General features: G+C 37.9%; 1 protein-coding gene across 2 annotated transcripts in view; it reads left to right on the top strand.

Moving 5' to 3' along the window:
* Positions 1 to 11,411, top strand: part of numbl (NUMB like endocytic adaptor protein) — a 61,541-nt gene extending 50,130 nt beyond the window's left edge. For both annotated transcript variants that reach the window (XM_067451043.1, XM_067451042.1), the window contains exons 5-9: positions 2,066 to 2,206; positions 3,379 to 3,583; positions 3,667 to 3,933; positions 5,308 to 5,484; positions 7,808 to 11,411. In XM_067451043.1, coding sequence (XP_067307144.1) covers positions 2,066 to 2,206; positions 3,379 to 3,583; positions 3,667 to 3,933; positions 5,308 to 5,484; positions 7,808 to 8,610 — 1,593 coding nt within the window. In that variant the 3' untranslated portion in view covers positions 8,611 to 11,411. The remainder of the gene's footprint in view (positions 1 to 2,065; positions 2,207 to 3,378; positions 3,584 to 3,666; positions 3,934 to 5,307; positions 5,485 to 7,807) is intronic.
* The last annotated feature ends 4,826 nt before the right edge of the window (positions 11,412 to 16,237 follow it).

Raw genomic sequence — 16,237 nt, 5'->3', positions numbered from 1 at the left:
CACAATTTGTACCAGGCTGTAAACATGTTTTTTTCTGCTTTAAAGTTGAGAATTTTAACATGGGGCTCAATGAGATTCTGCTCCCTTCTGGAGCCTGTCCCTAGTGGCCAGTTGAGGAATTGCAGTTTACATTACTTCCGTATTGGCTTCAAGAGAGATCGCGGGAGGTTGCCGCTTGGGTCAAACACAGTATTTGTATGGTGTTCCTAATAATCCTTTAGGTGAGTGTATGTATAGTGAAGAAATACTCCCGTATATCCCACTTCTGATCATTTAAATAACCGTGATTACAATACTGACCAAAATAATCGTGATTAGCAGACCTACTTTCATTATAGTTAAAGGGTTATTGATTGCAAGACCAGGCTGCCTTATTCCTGAAAACTGAGAGTCAGCAGCAGTCATGGCCCCATAAAGTTCTTCCCGTCCACTGTAAAACCCCCCGTTATTCCTCTCTGGACACATTCATCCATGATGAAGCTTTTAGAGCTCTGTCTGGGGTCCCTTCAGTCAGTAATTGGCTAACAATGAATGGGTGCCTCACCTCAGCCCAGTCCTCCACTACTCCACTGACCCCTCACCTACCACTTCTACACTGTTCAGTTCATGCATTATGTATTAAGAGTGGCCCCCTAACAAGGAAACACTAGCCACTGTTACAGTGGGAGGTCCAGGCTACACAAAAAGCTTTAGTCATGTTAGAACAATCAAAAGGAGACAAACGGTACAGTGTGGTTGGGGTCAAGGACAAATAAGAATAAATAAGGAAGACAAATCTTTTGGATACATTCATTCAAATAATATTTAAAAACTATTATCACTTTATCACAATTTCAGTACAGTTATACCACTTTTTGCATTATGCCACACACAGAAAAAAAATGCTTAAGGGAAAGTGCTCCCAAAAATTAAAATTGTGTTATGCACCCTCATGTTGTCCCTCACCTGTATGAGTTTCTTCTGTTGAACACAAAAGAAGATATTTTAAAGAATGTTGGTAATCAGACAGTTGGTGGCACATATTGACTTCCAGTGGGGTCTTTTTCCTACTATGAAAGTCAATGGGTGCTGTCAGCTCTCTGGTTAGAAACATCCTTTAAAATATCTTATTTTGTGTTCAGCAGAAGAAAGAAACTCATACAGGTTTGGAACAACATGAGGGTTGTTAAGGACACAATTTCCCTTTTTGTGTGAACTGTCCCTTTAAAGTATGTCCACGAAAGCATTTTTAGGCAGCTGAAAATGCCAGACGATTTTCCAGCTGATTTGGTTGCTATGATATGGAATGCCTGCTGAAGTAATGTAATGTGTTCCTAGCATCTAATTTCACAGACTGTTTGATTTATCAACAATTACTGAACATAAAAATGCAATAATGCCAACAATATTAACTTCTCCTTCATTGTTGTTTAGTCGTACAAGTATGTGACGGTTGGTCGTTGTGGTTTTTGTCCCACCTCTCCTCCACTGTGATTGGTCAGCTGGGTAAAAAGTGAAGGGATGAGCGCTGTGTTTAACCCAAAGTTTTAACATTTTTCAACCCTCAGTGTCCAAGCACCATTCTAAAATCTTCCGTGCACTAGTAGTCCCAAAGTAGTTGCTTCCTCGAGCCCTTCCACTGCGGAAGGCAAGCCAAATACGCAAAACCTCAATAGTTAAAGATAACATATAAAGGAAAATGGAACTCAAATGTGGTATCAAAATGTTTTACGCACATTCACACGTGGTAGGGATCAGGTGTAAAGAGAAGAATTACACCAATGATCATTCTGAAAACACAATCACTTTCATGAAAATTTACATCAGAATGGCCTTACAAAAGACACACAAAAACATTCTGCTCGTGTTTAATGAATAAGGCCCATTGTCTGTATAATAATAATAATATATACAATATTAATATGAAACACAATACAATTACACAGTTTTGAAAAAATATTGATGAACTAGAACTGGGCATTGGCAACCATCACTTTCAAAATACTGTATTTTAATTAGCATCTTTACATATATATAAAATGCCACGAACAACAACCAATCCATCCCTTTCTTATTTTCTCTGCAGGACCTCATTGTTGACCAGACCATTGAGAAAGTGTCTTTCTGCGCACCTGACCGTAATTACGACAAGGCATTCTCCTACATCTGCCGTGACGGAACGACTCGCCGCTGGATGTGCCACTGCTTCATGGCCTTGAAGGACTCGGTGAGGAGAATCCAGCGGGGATTAATTCTTCAGCCTCTGTTCCCCGCAAAGTGGGATTAAGATAGGGATTATGGCAGTGTTATCTCAAGCGGAATAACCGCTTAGAGACTGTTATCTGCACTTGGGGCACAGAGAAAAACACACTAAGGTCTACATTAGAGTGGAAATTTGATTAGGATCCCAATACTGTTCTATATAAAACACATTTTTGTAACTATATGATATTTTTTTGTCCACCCCATGAAAAATAATAATAAAACTAGAAATGTAACACATAGTTGTTCTAAACTGTAAAAAAAAAAAAAAAAAAAAAAAAAAAAAAAAAACTTTCATTCTACAGTAAAAATATAAATAAAACATATACATAGATACATAGTTACATACTTAAAATGCATATCTTAATATCCCAAATTAAGTTTATTTTAAATATAAATCTACAAATGTGGGAAGAAATAAGCTTAATGTCAGACATCTTATATATTTTCAGAAGTATTAAATATATATTTGTATTTTTTAAAATAAAATAAATATTATATATAATATATATTTATCTTAAATTTGTCTTAGCTTTTCAAAAAAAGAAATCTCAAGAAAATAACTGTAAAAACAAAGATTTTTATCTAAGGTGTACAGTGTTGCCGTGATGGGTCAAACTTCATATTAGAGTCCAATTCTCATTATTAATTATCTATTAACTATGACTTTTGCCTCAATTAAATCCCAATGAATGTTTATTAATAGTTAGTTCATTAATAATAGTAGTTCATTAATAGATAATTAAGAAAGTTGCTAAGTTTAGGAATTGGGTAGGATGTAGAATATGGTCATGCAGAATAAGGCATTAATATGTGCTTTATACGTTCTAATAAACAGTCAATAACCTAGTAATATGAATCCTAATAATCAAGTTAATAGTGAGAATTGGACCCTAAACTAAAGTGTTACCATGTGATGCTAATGTCGCATCATCCACAACATTATCATTATTATAAGAAATCATATAGGAAAAACTACAATATACTGTCGGAAGTTTTATGTATTTGTATTTGTTTTATTAAACATTATTTTATTAATATATATAATTTTTTTATCTTAAATTTATCTTGCAAGACAAAAAAAGCTTATTAAAAATATACTTTTTTGGTGTCTCCACAATGCTAATGCAACTTTAGGGTGAACGTTTGAGTCATGCGGTTGGATGCGCCTTTGCTGCTTGCCTTGAGCGGAAGCAACGCAGAGAGAAGGAGTGCGGCGTCACGGCTTCCTTTGATGCAAGCCGCACCTCGTTCGTGAGGGAAGGCTCCTTCCGCGTCTCCTCTGCTGGACAGCAAAACGACCGGGAGGACATCATGAAACAGCTGCAGGACAAAAAGAAAGGTCGGCCTCGTTTCCTTTAGTCTCTAACGCCAAAGGCTTCCTTTGTACAAATGAGTCTGATTGGTAAATCTGCCTCTCTGTAGAAGCATGTGGCATTTCTGCAATGCCACCTGGAAATGCTTCTCCTCCAGAGGGAGCAGCTTCACCAGGGGAGAGGGCGGAGCCAGGTGGGCCTCACGCCATCCCGCGCCGACACGCACCGATCGAGCAGCTGGTTCGGCAGGGCTCTTTCCGAGGCTTCCCTCAACTCAGCCAGAAGAACTCACCCTTCAAACGCCAGCTCTCCCTACGCTTGAATGATCTCCCATCAACCCTGCAGCGCAAGACGGACTTCCAGACCAAGAACCCAGGTGAGTTCTTTATGTGTACTCAAGCTGTGTAGGTGTAATGGAACCGTAATGTTGACCCAGTACTGTTTACTCAGTTGATAGCAGTGGCAGCCTTAACTTTATGTGCATCATCAACTAGAAGACTTTGGCATTTAAAGTGTATACAAATATGTACAAAAGCACATCTCAGATTGTATCCAAGAATTCATTTGAGTGTGTATTCTAGACCATAAACTGCTGCTTTTACCTGTAGATCTGTTATTTATACGAGAGACCCTTCCAGTGATTCTTTTCCGTGTAGTGCTCTATAGAGAACATGTTTTGCACAGAATTATGCTGCTGTTTCTGATCTCTAGCTTAATCGGGTAGATTAAATTCTATAGGGGAAATTGTGGGTCATGTTTTTTTTAGTACAATTATGTAGTACAATTGTTTTTCTTTATAGTTGTGCAAGCACATTTGATATGAGGACTGTAATGCATAACAGAGCATTAAAACGTTTTTTTAACTGCATTGTTGTTTCTGAATTTTGTTTTTATTAGAGATCCTATTTTAAAAATGATATGTGATCGTGATAATCTAATAATTATTGTCATGATGTGGCTAATATTACAATTGCATACTATACTGTAGTAAAAATAGCATTACACACACTACAAATTATATAATTTTTTTTAAATGAATATAATGAATGAATATAATTTATTTTTATATTTGAGATCTGGTAATGATTGCATACAACCATGTTATTAAAACATTAGTGTTATTAAATATTAACTTTGATAGCAATGGTTATATAAATGGTAAAATAGGCGAAATTTGTATGCAATGGTATTAAATAGCCAGTATCTTCACATTTCAATATCACAAATTATGAACCTATACGATAAATAAAAGTTTGGAAATTGTAAAAAAAATTTAAATGTTAATTTGATTAAAATACAGTAAAAAAGAGAGTCTGTTTTAGTATATTTTAAAATAACATTATTGATGTTAAAGCTGAATTTTCAGCATCATTACTGCAGTCTTCAGTATCACATGATCCTTCATAAATCATTCTTATAGGATGATTTACTGCCAAAAAACATTTCTTATTATTGTCATAATCAATGTTGAAAACAGCTACACTGTTTAATTTTTTTAAATTGTTTTAATTGTTTAAATCATGATACTTTAAGTATTTTTTGATGACTATATAGAACAGTGTTTATTTGAAACTTTACTGTCACTTTTGATCAGTGTAATGCATCCTTGCTAAATTAAAGTATTTATTTCATTCAAAACTTAATCACATATCCTGGTTATGGTAGCAAGCAAAATCCCATAAACTGCATGCATGGCACACCAAAATGAGCCACACGGGTGTGATTGAGCTTCCCTATTGGTCTGTGTCAGTTCCAGAGATGGATCTGTCAGTGGCAGGAGAGGCAGACAGCATAAACGCTCTGTGCAGCCAAATCAACAGCTCTTTCACCAATCCATCTGAGGACCTGTGTGCCAAAGCCACCAGCAACTGCTTGCCAGTTTGCAGTGCCCCCCCTGCCATTCCCCCTCCACCTGCTCCACTGCAAGGTAACAGACTGCATAATCCAACACAAACATATAGATATATTGTGACCAGGGGTTTAAAAGACACTTGATATTCAGTAATATTATCGATCTGACTACACCGACACTACCAGATGACAACAAAACTTGAACTTAATTGAGCCAGAGGATGACTATTGTCTTCTGTAGAGCTGCTTTATAGGATCTAATTTATTTCAATTTATTTCTAATTTATTTAATTGACAAATTTTTCAACCCTTATTGAACTGAATTGAATCAACATTTAACTGAATAACGAGGCGGTTGTCTTCTGTAGAGTTGCTTATAGCTGATTTGAATTAGTTTCAGAACTGTGAAGCTGCTTAAGTGTCCTGGTAACAGATTAATGCTGCCTTCACGTGCTATCGGAAGTTTCCCACTTCCCGCTTCAGAAGTCGTGATTACGAGCTTGTTGTGTTCAGGTGCTTTGTTGTTGGAAAGAACGGAGGACCCCAGGTTCATACTTTTGTGCGTCTTTGGAAAATGTTATTTTAACACTATAACCATTTCAGTCATTTCCCGGTCCCAGAAAATCATAGAATCACTGGCAAACATAGCAGCACAACACGAAAGCATATTGTTTATAATCACATTCACAATAAAGGCATAAAGTAGACAATAAAGGCTGCTTAAAGGCTAAAATGGCAATAGTTTTCAGCCATACATGATCCTATTGTATAGCTACTTTTACCACACTATAGATAGTCAGCTAGCTCACTATTCTGGAATGATGGTCAACTAGATGCGATTTTTGATGTGTTTAAAATACACAATATGCTTCAAATAATTATTAATTTATGTTAATATTTACTACTATAACGACAAGACAATGAAATTGTTGTGAAAAAAAACTAATAAAACCTGCCACAGCAGAAATTCATCTCCCATCTGCCCTTTTTAACGGTTATGCCACGCCCATCTCAGGAACTTGGGTATCAAAATTATTTCAGAACTTCCCAGTGGTAAACATGACATCAGAGGCAATTTTTACCTTGAAAACTCGTATTTACGATAATTCCGATAGCATGTGAAGGCAGAATTACTAACAGCTTGCACCAATACAAACCCTCTTTTGGTGTTAAAAAAACTACTGTCTGGATTTACTTAAGACACGCAGTGAAAAATTAGTTTTGGTCTGGTTATTTTTGTGGCTGACGACCTTACTGCATATGCATTTGTAGGAGTACCTCTTTCAGACACAACTTACGGGAGGGGATTATTTAAATGAATCATGCAAGGTTTGTGCTCATCAATTAACTGATATTTGCTCCATTATTTACCGCCCAAAAAAAGCATGTCTTAAACCAGGCACTAATTTGCACTGCTCCTGGGAGATTGTGTTGGTCATTATGGGAATGGTCCAGCCATTCTGTGTTCTTTAATTTGCGCGTCCTCAGTTGATCACGCGCAGAACTTGACACTCCCATCAGTGTTTTTTTGGAATTGCTCTCACCCTAATTTGCCGTCTAATAAATCTGGCCTTAAAGGTGTCATGAACTGGCATTTTTTTCTTTTTTTATACTGTCTGAGGTCCACTAATGATGTTAGTGTGGTTTTTACATTCAAAAACATCATAACTAATAAGTAATAGGCTATTTTCTACACTTGTTTGGAGGCTCTTCAAAACTCTGGGTTTTGATGGGCGTGAAGCACTGGAGACTTAGAAGTAAACGCCCACAGCTAGGATTGGATAAGATTTTCATATTATTTATAACCCTAATGTCATTCGACACCCGTAAGATCTCCGTTCATCTGTGGAACACAAATGAAGATATTTTTGCTGAAATCCGATGGCTCAGAAAGCCCTCCATTGACACCAATGTCATTTCCTCTCTCGAGACCCATAAAAGGCACTAAAGACGTCATTACAAAGCCCATCTCACTTTTTTTTGCACACAAAAACTATTCTTGTCGCTTCATAAAATGATTGTAGAGCCACTGTAGTGAGATGGGCTTTGTAATGACGTCTTTAGTGCCTTTTATGGGTCTTGAGAGAGGAAATGACATTGGTGTCAATGAAGGCCTTTCTGAGCCATCGGATATCAACAAAAATATGTTAATTTGTGTTCCGAAGATGAACGGAGGTCTTACGGGGGGTCGAACAACATTAGGGTAAGTAATTAATGGTAGAATTTTCATTTTTGGGTGAACTAACCCTTTAATTTTGGATAGTACATTTTCAAGTCTATGCTCAAAAAGGGGGCTTGCACTTGACAGGTTATCTGTATTGATTAAAATGCTATATAAATAAAGCTGACTTGACTTGAACAGGCACATTTTAATATCCTTACCCCTCTTGTTTCCTCAGCTACAAGCTCATGGGTTCAAACAGAGCCTGCTGTCCAGTCTCCTCCTCCCGTGCCTCAGGGTGGGCACAAACGAACCCCATCTGAAGCAGAGCGCTGGCTGGAAGAGGTGGCTAAAGCGGTGAAAGCCCAGCAACAGACTCCACCTACTCTACCGCCACCACCTACTCAGCAACCTCCACCCATGTCCACCATTCCCATTGCCCCTGGTTCCCTCCCCACCTCAATGCAACCATTCCCAATGGCCTTTGACGTCACTCCTGCACCTGTTGGCATGTTCGCCCAACAGCCTCTTCAACCGGCTTTTGTACCTATGCAGTCATACATGCCCACTCTGGCCAACAGCATGACCTATCCCAATGCCAGTGTGCCCGTGGTGGGCATCACACCGTCGCAAATGGTGGCTAATGTATTCTGCACTGCAGCCGGTACAGGGGGCGGAGCAGCGATGGGTCTCGGGATGGGGCCTAAGACAGGTACACTTGGCGGTGGCCAACATTCGGCTTTTCCCACCCTGCCCGGAGGTTTCCCAACCACCACTTTCGCCTCTCCTCCAACCGTCAACGGCCACCTGCACAACTCCTTTCCATCAACGACCGCCACCACCAGTGTTACTCAAAACGGTAGTACCATAAAAATCGGTACCAGTTGGCCGATGGGGAATCTGAATCCAAACCCCACAGGTAGTTCCCAGGAAGCAGAGCATTTTGAGGCGAAGTGGGCTGCTCTGGAATCCAAATCACAACCGAAGGCGCAAAACCCTTTTTCGAATGACTTACAAAAGACTTTTGAGATTGAACTATAATTTTAAGGAGACTCTGAAAGTCTGGAACTGTTTCATAACCCATTCCCCTAGCCCCTTTTTTGGTCTTCAAAAGGGTTTTCTTATGCTCCTGGTCTGTTTGAGGGCATATGTTGTTGTAAAAGATCATCTGGTTGCGTTTTGTGTCATTTTGAGAGTCGGACTCGAGATTTGGAGAACAGAAAGACAGTCACAATGGTTTGGCACTTACAGGACAGCTCAAAGGAGTAGCCTGCACATTACTTTCGCCTGTAATGACCCTTTTACCTAAAGGAAATACTGAAATTAGGGGATGGTCAGAATCTATTTATTGTTTTTATTTGATTATAATGGGTATTTTAATCAGATTTTAATCACTCTTGGGTTTCCCTTATTTATTTTTATTGAACAGGGTGAAAAATTACAAGTGGAACAAATTGGCTACTTGAAAACAGACTCACCAAATGATAGACTTAAAAAGAATTTAAGCTACGGTATCTTGTAGAACAATGATTTTACTTTGTGATGTAAATAGCATGCTTTCAGTTTACTTTTATTTATTGCCCTTTCTGTGGCTCTTTAGTTTCATTAATTTCAAATGAATCAGTCGTGACCATTGAAGCATCCGCTCCGAACCAAGTGGGAACCAAAAGTTCCACCAACAGGCACATTCCAACCCTGATTATACTATTGATACCCATAATTCAATGACAAACTAGACGAAATGCCAGTATAGTGACCTTGACCTTTGTTAATTGACATGAAACCTTTTGTGGAACATCTGGATCACCATTTCTAAGGGTTATAGTTTTATTTTTATAATATGTTTAACCAGACATGTTTAAATATGTTTGGTCGACAATAACATTACCTTCAATGGATTCTCAGCTATTAAGAATGTATTTCAAAAACTTTGTGACCATTCTAGGGCATTAAAATGACAAAATGGGTGGTTGTGAAGAGCAACTAAAAGGGTTGAAGATGAAGGTTGTAGTGTTCGTTTATGCAAGCAATGGAATGACTACAGACTCTTAAAGGGACTGAGTCATATGGTCCCGTTCATGCATGCTTAAAATATCCCATATTACAGTATGTTAAAACATTGAATATGCATATTAGTCTTGGCTTTCGTTTCTTATCACCACTGTTTCACTCTCGCTGGTCTAAGAAAGGGAATAATTGTCTTTAATTGCAGGTGAATAATGTGACGCACTCTACACAATAGGATCTCATGCAGTTATTCTAAAATCAAATCCTTCTCATTCATGAGGTTCACATTTTCTCCAACGTTGTGCATTTAGGCACATTTATTTAAAGTGGTCATATGATGCCATTGTCAAATGTTCGTTATTTGGTTTATTGGATGTAATGGAATTGCTCAACATGCCTAAATGTTCAAAAAACACATTGTTCACATATTGTGAATTGCAGTAACTCTATTGCCAGTGTGTCTGAAATGGTCTACAAAGACCCTCCTTCCGAAAAGCCCAGAGTGATCTGATTGGCAGCTGACACAGTGCGTTGTGATCATAGGCCGCAAAAAAATATGGACGATGTGACTCCATTCTCTTCCGCTGAAGTTTTTGAAGCTTCCGTAAGTCCGAATATGGCGCTGACATCTTGTGCAGATTTGGAACCGGAGTCTGCGCAGTAGAGAACAGGAAGTAGAGGCGCGATATCAAAAACCCGCCCACACTCTTGCAGATGCAGAACAAATCACTATGTTGGTGTGAAATAAACAGTTATGTAAATTTAGAAATTAAAGCTAAAGTTAGTACCTCAGTGACAACTTCTCTTAGAGAAGCCGTCAATCTCAGCTGTCAATCATGTCGTCACACCCCCCGTTTTTATCATCAACCCAGGTTCTGGGAGCTGTCCTCCTTAAAATGCGCTGTACAGAAGCTAGCTTTTGGGTTGTATTGCTCAGGGACAGCGTTATATATAAACCGCAACCACTAATTCCTAATTTCCTAAGTTTTCTACCCAAACAACCCAAACAAAGAGAAATTGTTTTCGCATCCAAAAACACACAAGCGTCTCCATTACGTGGTAATAACACTACAATTCACTTTAGCCTTGCCGTCTTTCTTTGCGTATGTCTTTGGCATTATGGTAATGTCACATTCCCAGAAGTAACATCTTCGATAAAGGTCGATCCTCTGTGGGGGGAATTTGTAACTTCGTAAATCTTATAAATGCACAAACTGATACATTACACATTAAAGGAAAACATTAAAAGCATCATATGACCCCTTTAATAATGCTTAATGTTTGTATTTTTGATTTTCATCAGAGTGTACGAATAAGATGTTGAATGATCTTTCTGCAGTGTGTTGAGCCTGCAAGGTTCAAAGCTAGATGATCAAAGTTAGACTGCACACTGTGCTCGGTGAGGTGAACTCCAGACACTCTTCCTGTGGAGACGTAATCGCAGTGGACATTCAAGGCAGGCACAATGTTTTTAACTCCTGTTTCAAAAAGGCCATTTTGACCATAATGCGTTATAAATTGACCTCCCGGTTTCTTATCAATTGTTTATTACAGGGTCAAGCAGGTCTATTGTGGCACAATGAATCTAAGAATAGTCCTTTTTCCAAAGACAACGCATTTGTAATTTGGCCAAGCGATATGGTGTATGGCGTTTAGTGGATGAATTCATTCAATTGCCCTGGTCTTTTTGTCCACTCTCTCCCCTTGACGAAATCTAGGTTTTTCAAAACCAGGGAACTAAATTACCTCATAAAGTTGATTGTAAACTTAAGTGTAGTGATAACAAACCAGTGGAGTTTATTTTTATTCTTTATTTACAGAATTTTGTATTTAAACCTACATATTTCTATTGTAATTACATTGTATAAAAGATAAATAAATAATATAATATAAACAATGGTGCTTTTGTTGGTGTCTTCATAAGTAATACATCATAAGTGTATAAATTGTATGTATGTATGTATGTATGTATATATATATATATATATATATATATATATATATATATATATATATATATATATATATATATATATATATAGTATATACACACAGTTTCCATGTTTTTGCTTTCCATAGGCATAATGCTTTTTATACTGCACAAACTGTATATTTTCTCCCCTTACACTAACCCTACCCATAAACCTACCCATCACATAACACCTTTTTAAATGTTCAAAAGACATAATTTAGTATGATTTATAAGCTTGTTTCCCCATAATGTAGGGTTTACTAGGATATTATATATCCTACAGGACTTCTATGATATATATATATATATATATATATATATATATATATATATATATATATATATATATATATATATATATATATATATATATATATATATACAGTCTTGTTCAAAATAATAGCAGTACAATGATGTGACTAACCAGAATAATCAAGGTTTTTAGTATATTTTTTATTGCTACGTGGCAAACAAGTTACCAGTAGGTTCAGTAGATTCTCAGAAAACAAATGAAACCCAGCATTCATGATATGCACGCTCTTAAGGCTGTGCAATTGGGCAATTAGTTGAAAGGGGTGTGTTCAAAAAAATAGCAGTGTCTACCTTTGACTGTACAAACTCAAAACTATTTTGTACAAACATTTTTTTTTACAAGCAATCCTGTGAATCACTAAACTAATATTTAGTTGTATGACCACAGTTTTTTAAAACTGCTTGACATCTGTGTGGCATGGAGTCAACCAACTTGTGGCACCTCTCAGCTGTTATTCCACTCCATGATTCTTTAACAACATTCCACAATTCATTCACATTTCTTGGTTTTGCTTCAGAAACAGCATTTTTGATATCACCCCACAAGTTCTCAATTGGATTAAGGTCTGGAGATTGGGCTGGCCACTCCATAACATTAATTTTGTTGGTTTGGAACCAAGACTTTGCCCGTTTACTAGTGTGTTTTGGGTCATTGTCTTGTTGAAACAACCATTTCAAGGGCATGTCCTCTTCAGCATAGGGCAACATGACCTCTTCAAGTATTTTAACATATGCAAACTGATCCATGATCCCTGGTATGCGATAAATAGGCCCAACACCATAGTAGGAGAAACATGCCCATATCATGATGCTTGCACCTCCATGCTTCACTGTCTTCACTGTGTACTGTGGCTTGAATTCAGAGTTTGGGGGTCGTCTCACAAACTGCCTGTGGCCCTTGGACCCAAAAAGAACAATTTTACTCTCATCAGTCCACAAAATGTTCCTCCATTTCTCTTTAGGCCAGTTGATGTGTTCTTTGGCAAATTGTAACCTCTTCTGCACATGCCTTTTTTTTAACAGAGGGACTTTGCGGGGGATTCTTGAAAATAGATTAGCTTCACACAGACGTCTTCTAACTGTCACAGTACTTACAGGTAACTCCAGACTGTCTTTGATCATCCTGGAGGTGATCATTGGCTGAGCCTTTGCCATTCTGGTTATTCTTCTATCCATTTTGATGGTTGTCTTCCGTTTTCTTCCACGTCTCTCTGGTTTTGCTCTCCATTTTAAGGCATTGGAGATAATTTTAGCTGAACAGCCTATCATTTTTTGCACCTCTTTATAGGTTTTCCCCTCTCTAATCAACTTTTTAATCAAAGTACGCTGTTCTTCTGAACAATGTCTTGAACGACCCATTTTCCTCAGTTTTTAAATGCATGTTCAACAAGTGTTGGCTTCATCCTTAAATAGGGGCCACCTGATTCACACCTGTTTCTTCACAAAATTGATGACCTCAGTGATTGAATGCCACACTGCTATTTTTTTGAACACACCCCTTTCAACTAATTCAACTAATTGCCCAATTGCACAGCCTTAAGAGCGTGCATATCATGAATGCTGGGTCTTGTTTGTTTTCTGAGAATCTACTGAACCTACTGGTAACTTGTTTGCCACGTAGCAATAAAAAATATACTAAAAACCTTGATTATTCTGGTTAGTCACATTGTACTGCTATTATTTTGAACAAGACTGTATATATATATATATATATATATATATATATATATATATATATATATATATATATATATATATATATATATATATATATATATATATATACACACACACACACACAAATAGTACTATGATGTATAAAAAACACATACTGTATATGAATACACACACACATACTAAACAACTTACATTAATGATATTATTAAATAAATATGATATTAATATCATTTTAATTTGCTTTAGTAGTAGTAGTAATTATTTTATTTTCAGTGTAAATTACATAATTTCATTAGAAATATGTCAAATTAATCTCCATCACCACATTAATGTCTTTGGTATGGTCCGGGGCTATGAAACAAAACGGAAAATGTTGCTATGCTGCTCCATTATTTCACTATACTGTATGGTTCCTCTTGTTCACAACAATGTAATACAGCCCCTTAAAAAGATTTATGAATGGACTTTTTGAAATTAAAAAGTCACAGACCATCAACCACACAGACTGGCAGAGCTGGCTATTAGTGCCTCTTTGTGTCTCAGCAGAAGCTGAGGATCCGAATTGTTAAATGGACCCAAGCAAGGCGCCATGTCTTCCCCGGGGAAGCGTGAGAAAATGAGAGAATGCTTTCCGCGGTGGCGACTCTCCTCTTATTGTCCTGCACCCACAGAGTGACTGTGAGGATGAGGGGGAAAACGGGACAGTGCAGGATAAGTTGCCATGGATACGGAAGCAAAACAGCCATTAATAATCATCCAAAAAGAGCCACAGTAAGCAGAAAAACACTGGGCCCCAGATATTAATGAAACTAGCAAAGGCTTCCCGTATAAGAGAGGACACTGGTGAGCATATTCTACAATATTCTACACACATGCATCCACAGCAGTTTTTTTTTTTTGGCAATGTGTTTATTATTTGTGAATTTAAATGAAACAATGGCCCAGATTAAGCTTCAAACAAATAAAATAAAACAGCCTGTCAGGGCAGTTCCAGTTGAAATAATGATGTGTGAAATGGAGATTAAGGAATTACAATAATTCTTTCTGATGAACTGGCACGTGGTGCTCATTTTTGCGATGGGCTGGAGCTCACGGTCTAGGCATGTGCTTCTGCAGGAGGAGATAAACACAAAGTGTATTACAGCGTCCTGCAGTGGACTATAATCTGTCCATGCAAATGATGTCATGCATTTTAAGAGACTGATAAACAAGCTTATAGTGAAATATGTAATGATTGACTCAAATAGAGCAGTGGACCTCTATGGCATAAAACAGCATAAAGAGGCAACGATAAGTAGACCGGTAGAATTTAGTATAGATTTGGGCTACAGCTGTTTTTTCATTTTTTCAGAATTAGCTGTCATAAAATTCCAATTAGACAAATGTGTCTTCCTTAGGAGTATTTTGTATGTTGATTTCAAACAACATATTCCTGAATAGTCTACATAAATGGTGGAATTTACTAAACAACTTATCGACCCCCCCCCCCCCCAAAAAAACCCCAACAAAACAAAACAACAACAAAAACACTGTAAATACATAGGGTAGTCCATGTTTCTATTTTTATATTTAAAAATCAAGTGCTAAAGAAAAACGAAAAAAAAAAAAAAAAAAAAAAAAAAAACGGAGCTCCTTACTATCCGCACTGAAGCTGAGATCTCTCGCCATTATACGTCACATCAGGATGTCACGTGTCAACTCGACCCGGGACCGTTAAGCGTTGTGTGTAAAAGCGCACATATTACGGTATTTCGCTGGCAGTGTGAATGGACCAAATCTAGCGGCCCGGGAACAAATGCTGGGTCGCATTATCCGTGTATTTGCCGGAATCGCAGTGTGAAAGGGGCTCATGTCTTTATGGACCTTGCTTTGTGCACTGGTGCGCAGTCATGTTGGAACAAGAAGGAGCCATCCCCAAACTGTTCCCACAAAGTTAGGAGCATGAAATTGTCTAAAATGTCTTGGAATGCTAAAGCATTAAGAGTTCCTTTCACTGAAACTAAGGGGCCAAGCCCAACCCCCGAAAAACAACCCTACACCATAATCCCCCTCCACCTAACTTTACACTTGGCACAATGAAGTCAGGCAAGTACCTTTCTCCTGGCAACCACCAAACCCAGGCTTGTCAGTCGGATTGCCAGGCAGAGAAGTGTGATTTGTCACTCCAGAGAACCCGTCTCCACTGCTCTAGAGTCCAGTGGCGGCGTGCTTTACACCACTGCATCCCACGCTTTGCATTGCACTTAGTGATGTAAGGCTTGGATGCAGCTGCTCAGTCATGGAAATCCATTCCATGAAGCTCTCTACGCACTGTTCTTGAGCTAATCTGAAGGCCACACAAAGTTTGGAGGTCTGTAGCTATTGACTCTGCAGAAAGTTGGCGACTTCTGTGCATTGTTCACCTCGGCATGTGGTGACACCCCTGTGATTTTACGTGGCCTACCACTTTAAAAAAATAAAACTATTTAAGCAATGTGCTTCATGAATGAGGCTTGTCATGTTCAGTTCGTTTTTTATTAGGCAGACTTTTGATACCCCTTCTGTTTTTTGTATATGTAGTATAGATCAACATTACAAATATGATAAAAATGTACACATTGCAAGATCCTAGAAAGAGTGAAATCCTAAAACCTAGACTGGGTGTCTCAGTGTCTCTGGTTGGCAGTGGTGTTGCCTCCCTCTGCTGGTTACAGTGTGGCG

This window comes from Pseudorasbora parva, chromosome 8 (assembly GCF_024679245.1).
Source record: "Pseudorasbora parva isolate DD20220531a chromosome 8, ASM2467924v1, whole genome shotgun sequence".
NCBI lineage: Eukaryota > Metazoa > Chordata > Actinopteri > Cypriniformes > Gobionidae > Pseudorasbora > Pseudorasbora parva.
Note: the sequence above shows the minus strand (reverse complement) of the source record. Positions and strands in the feature narration are given on the sequence as shown.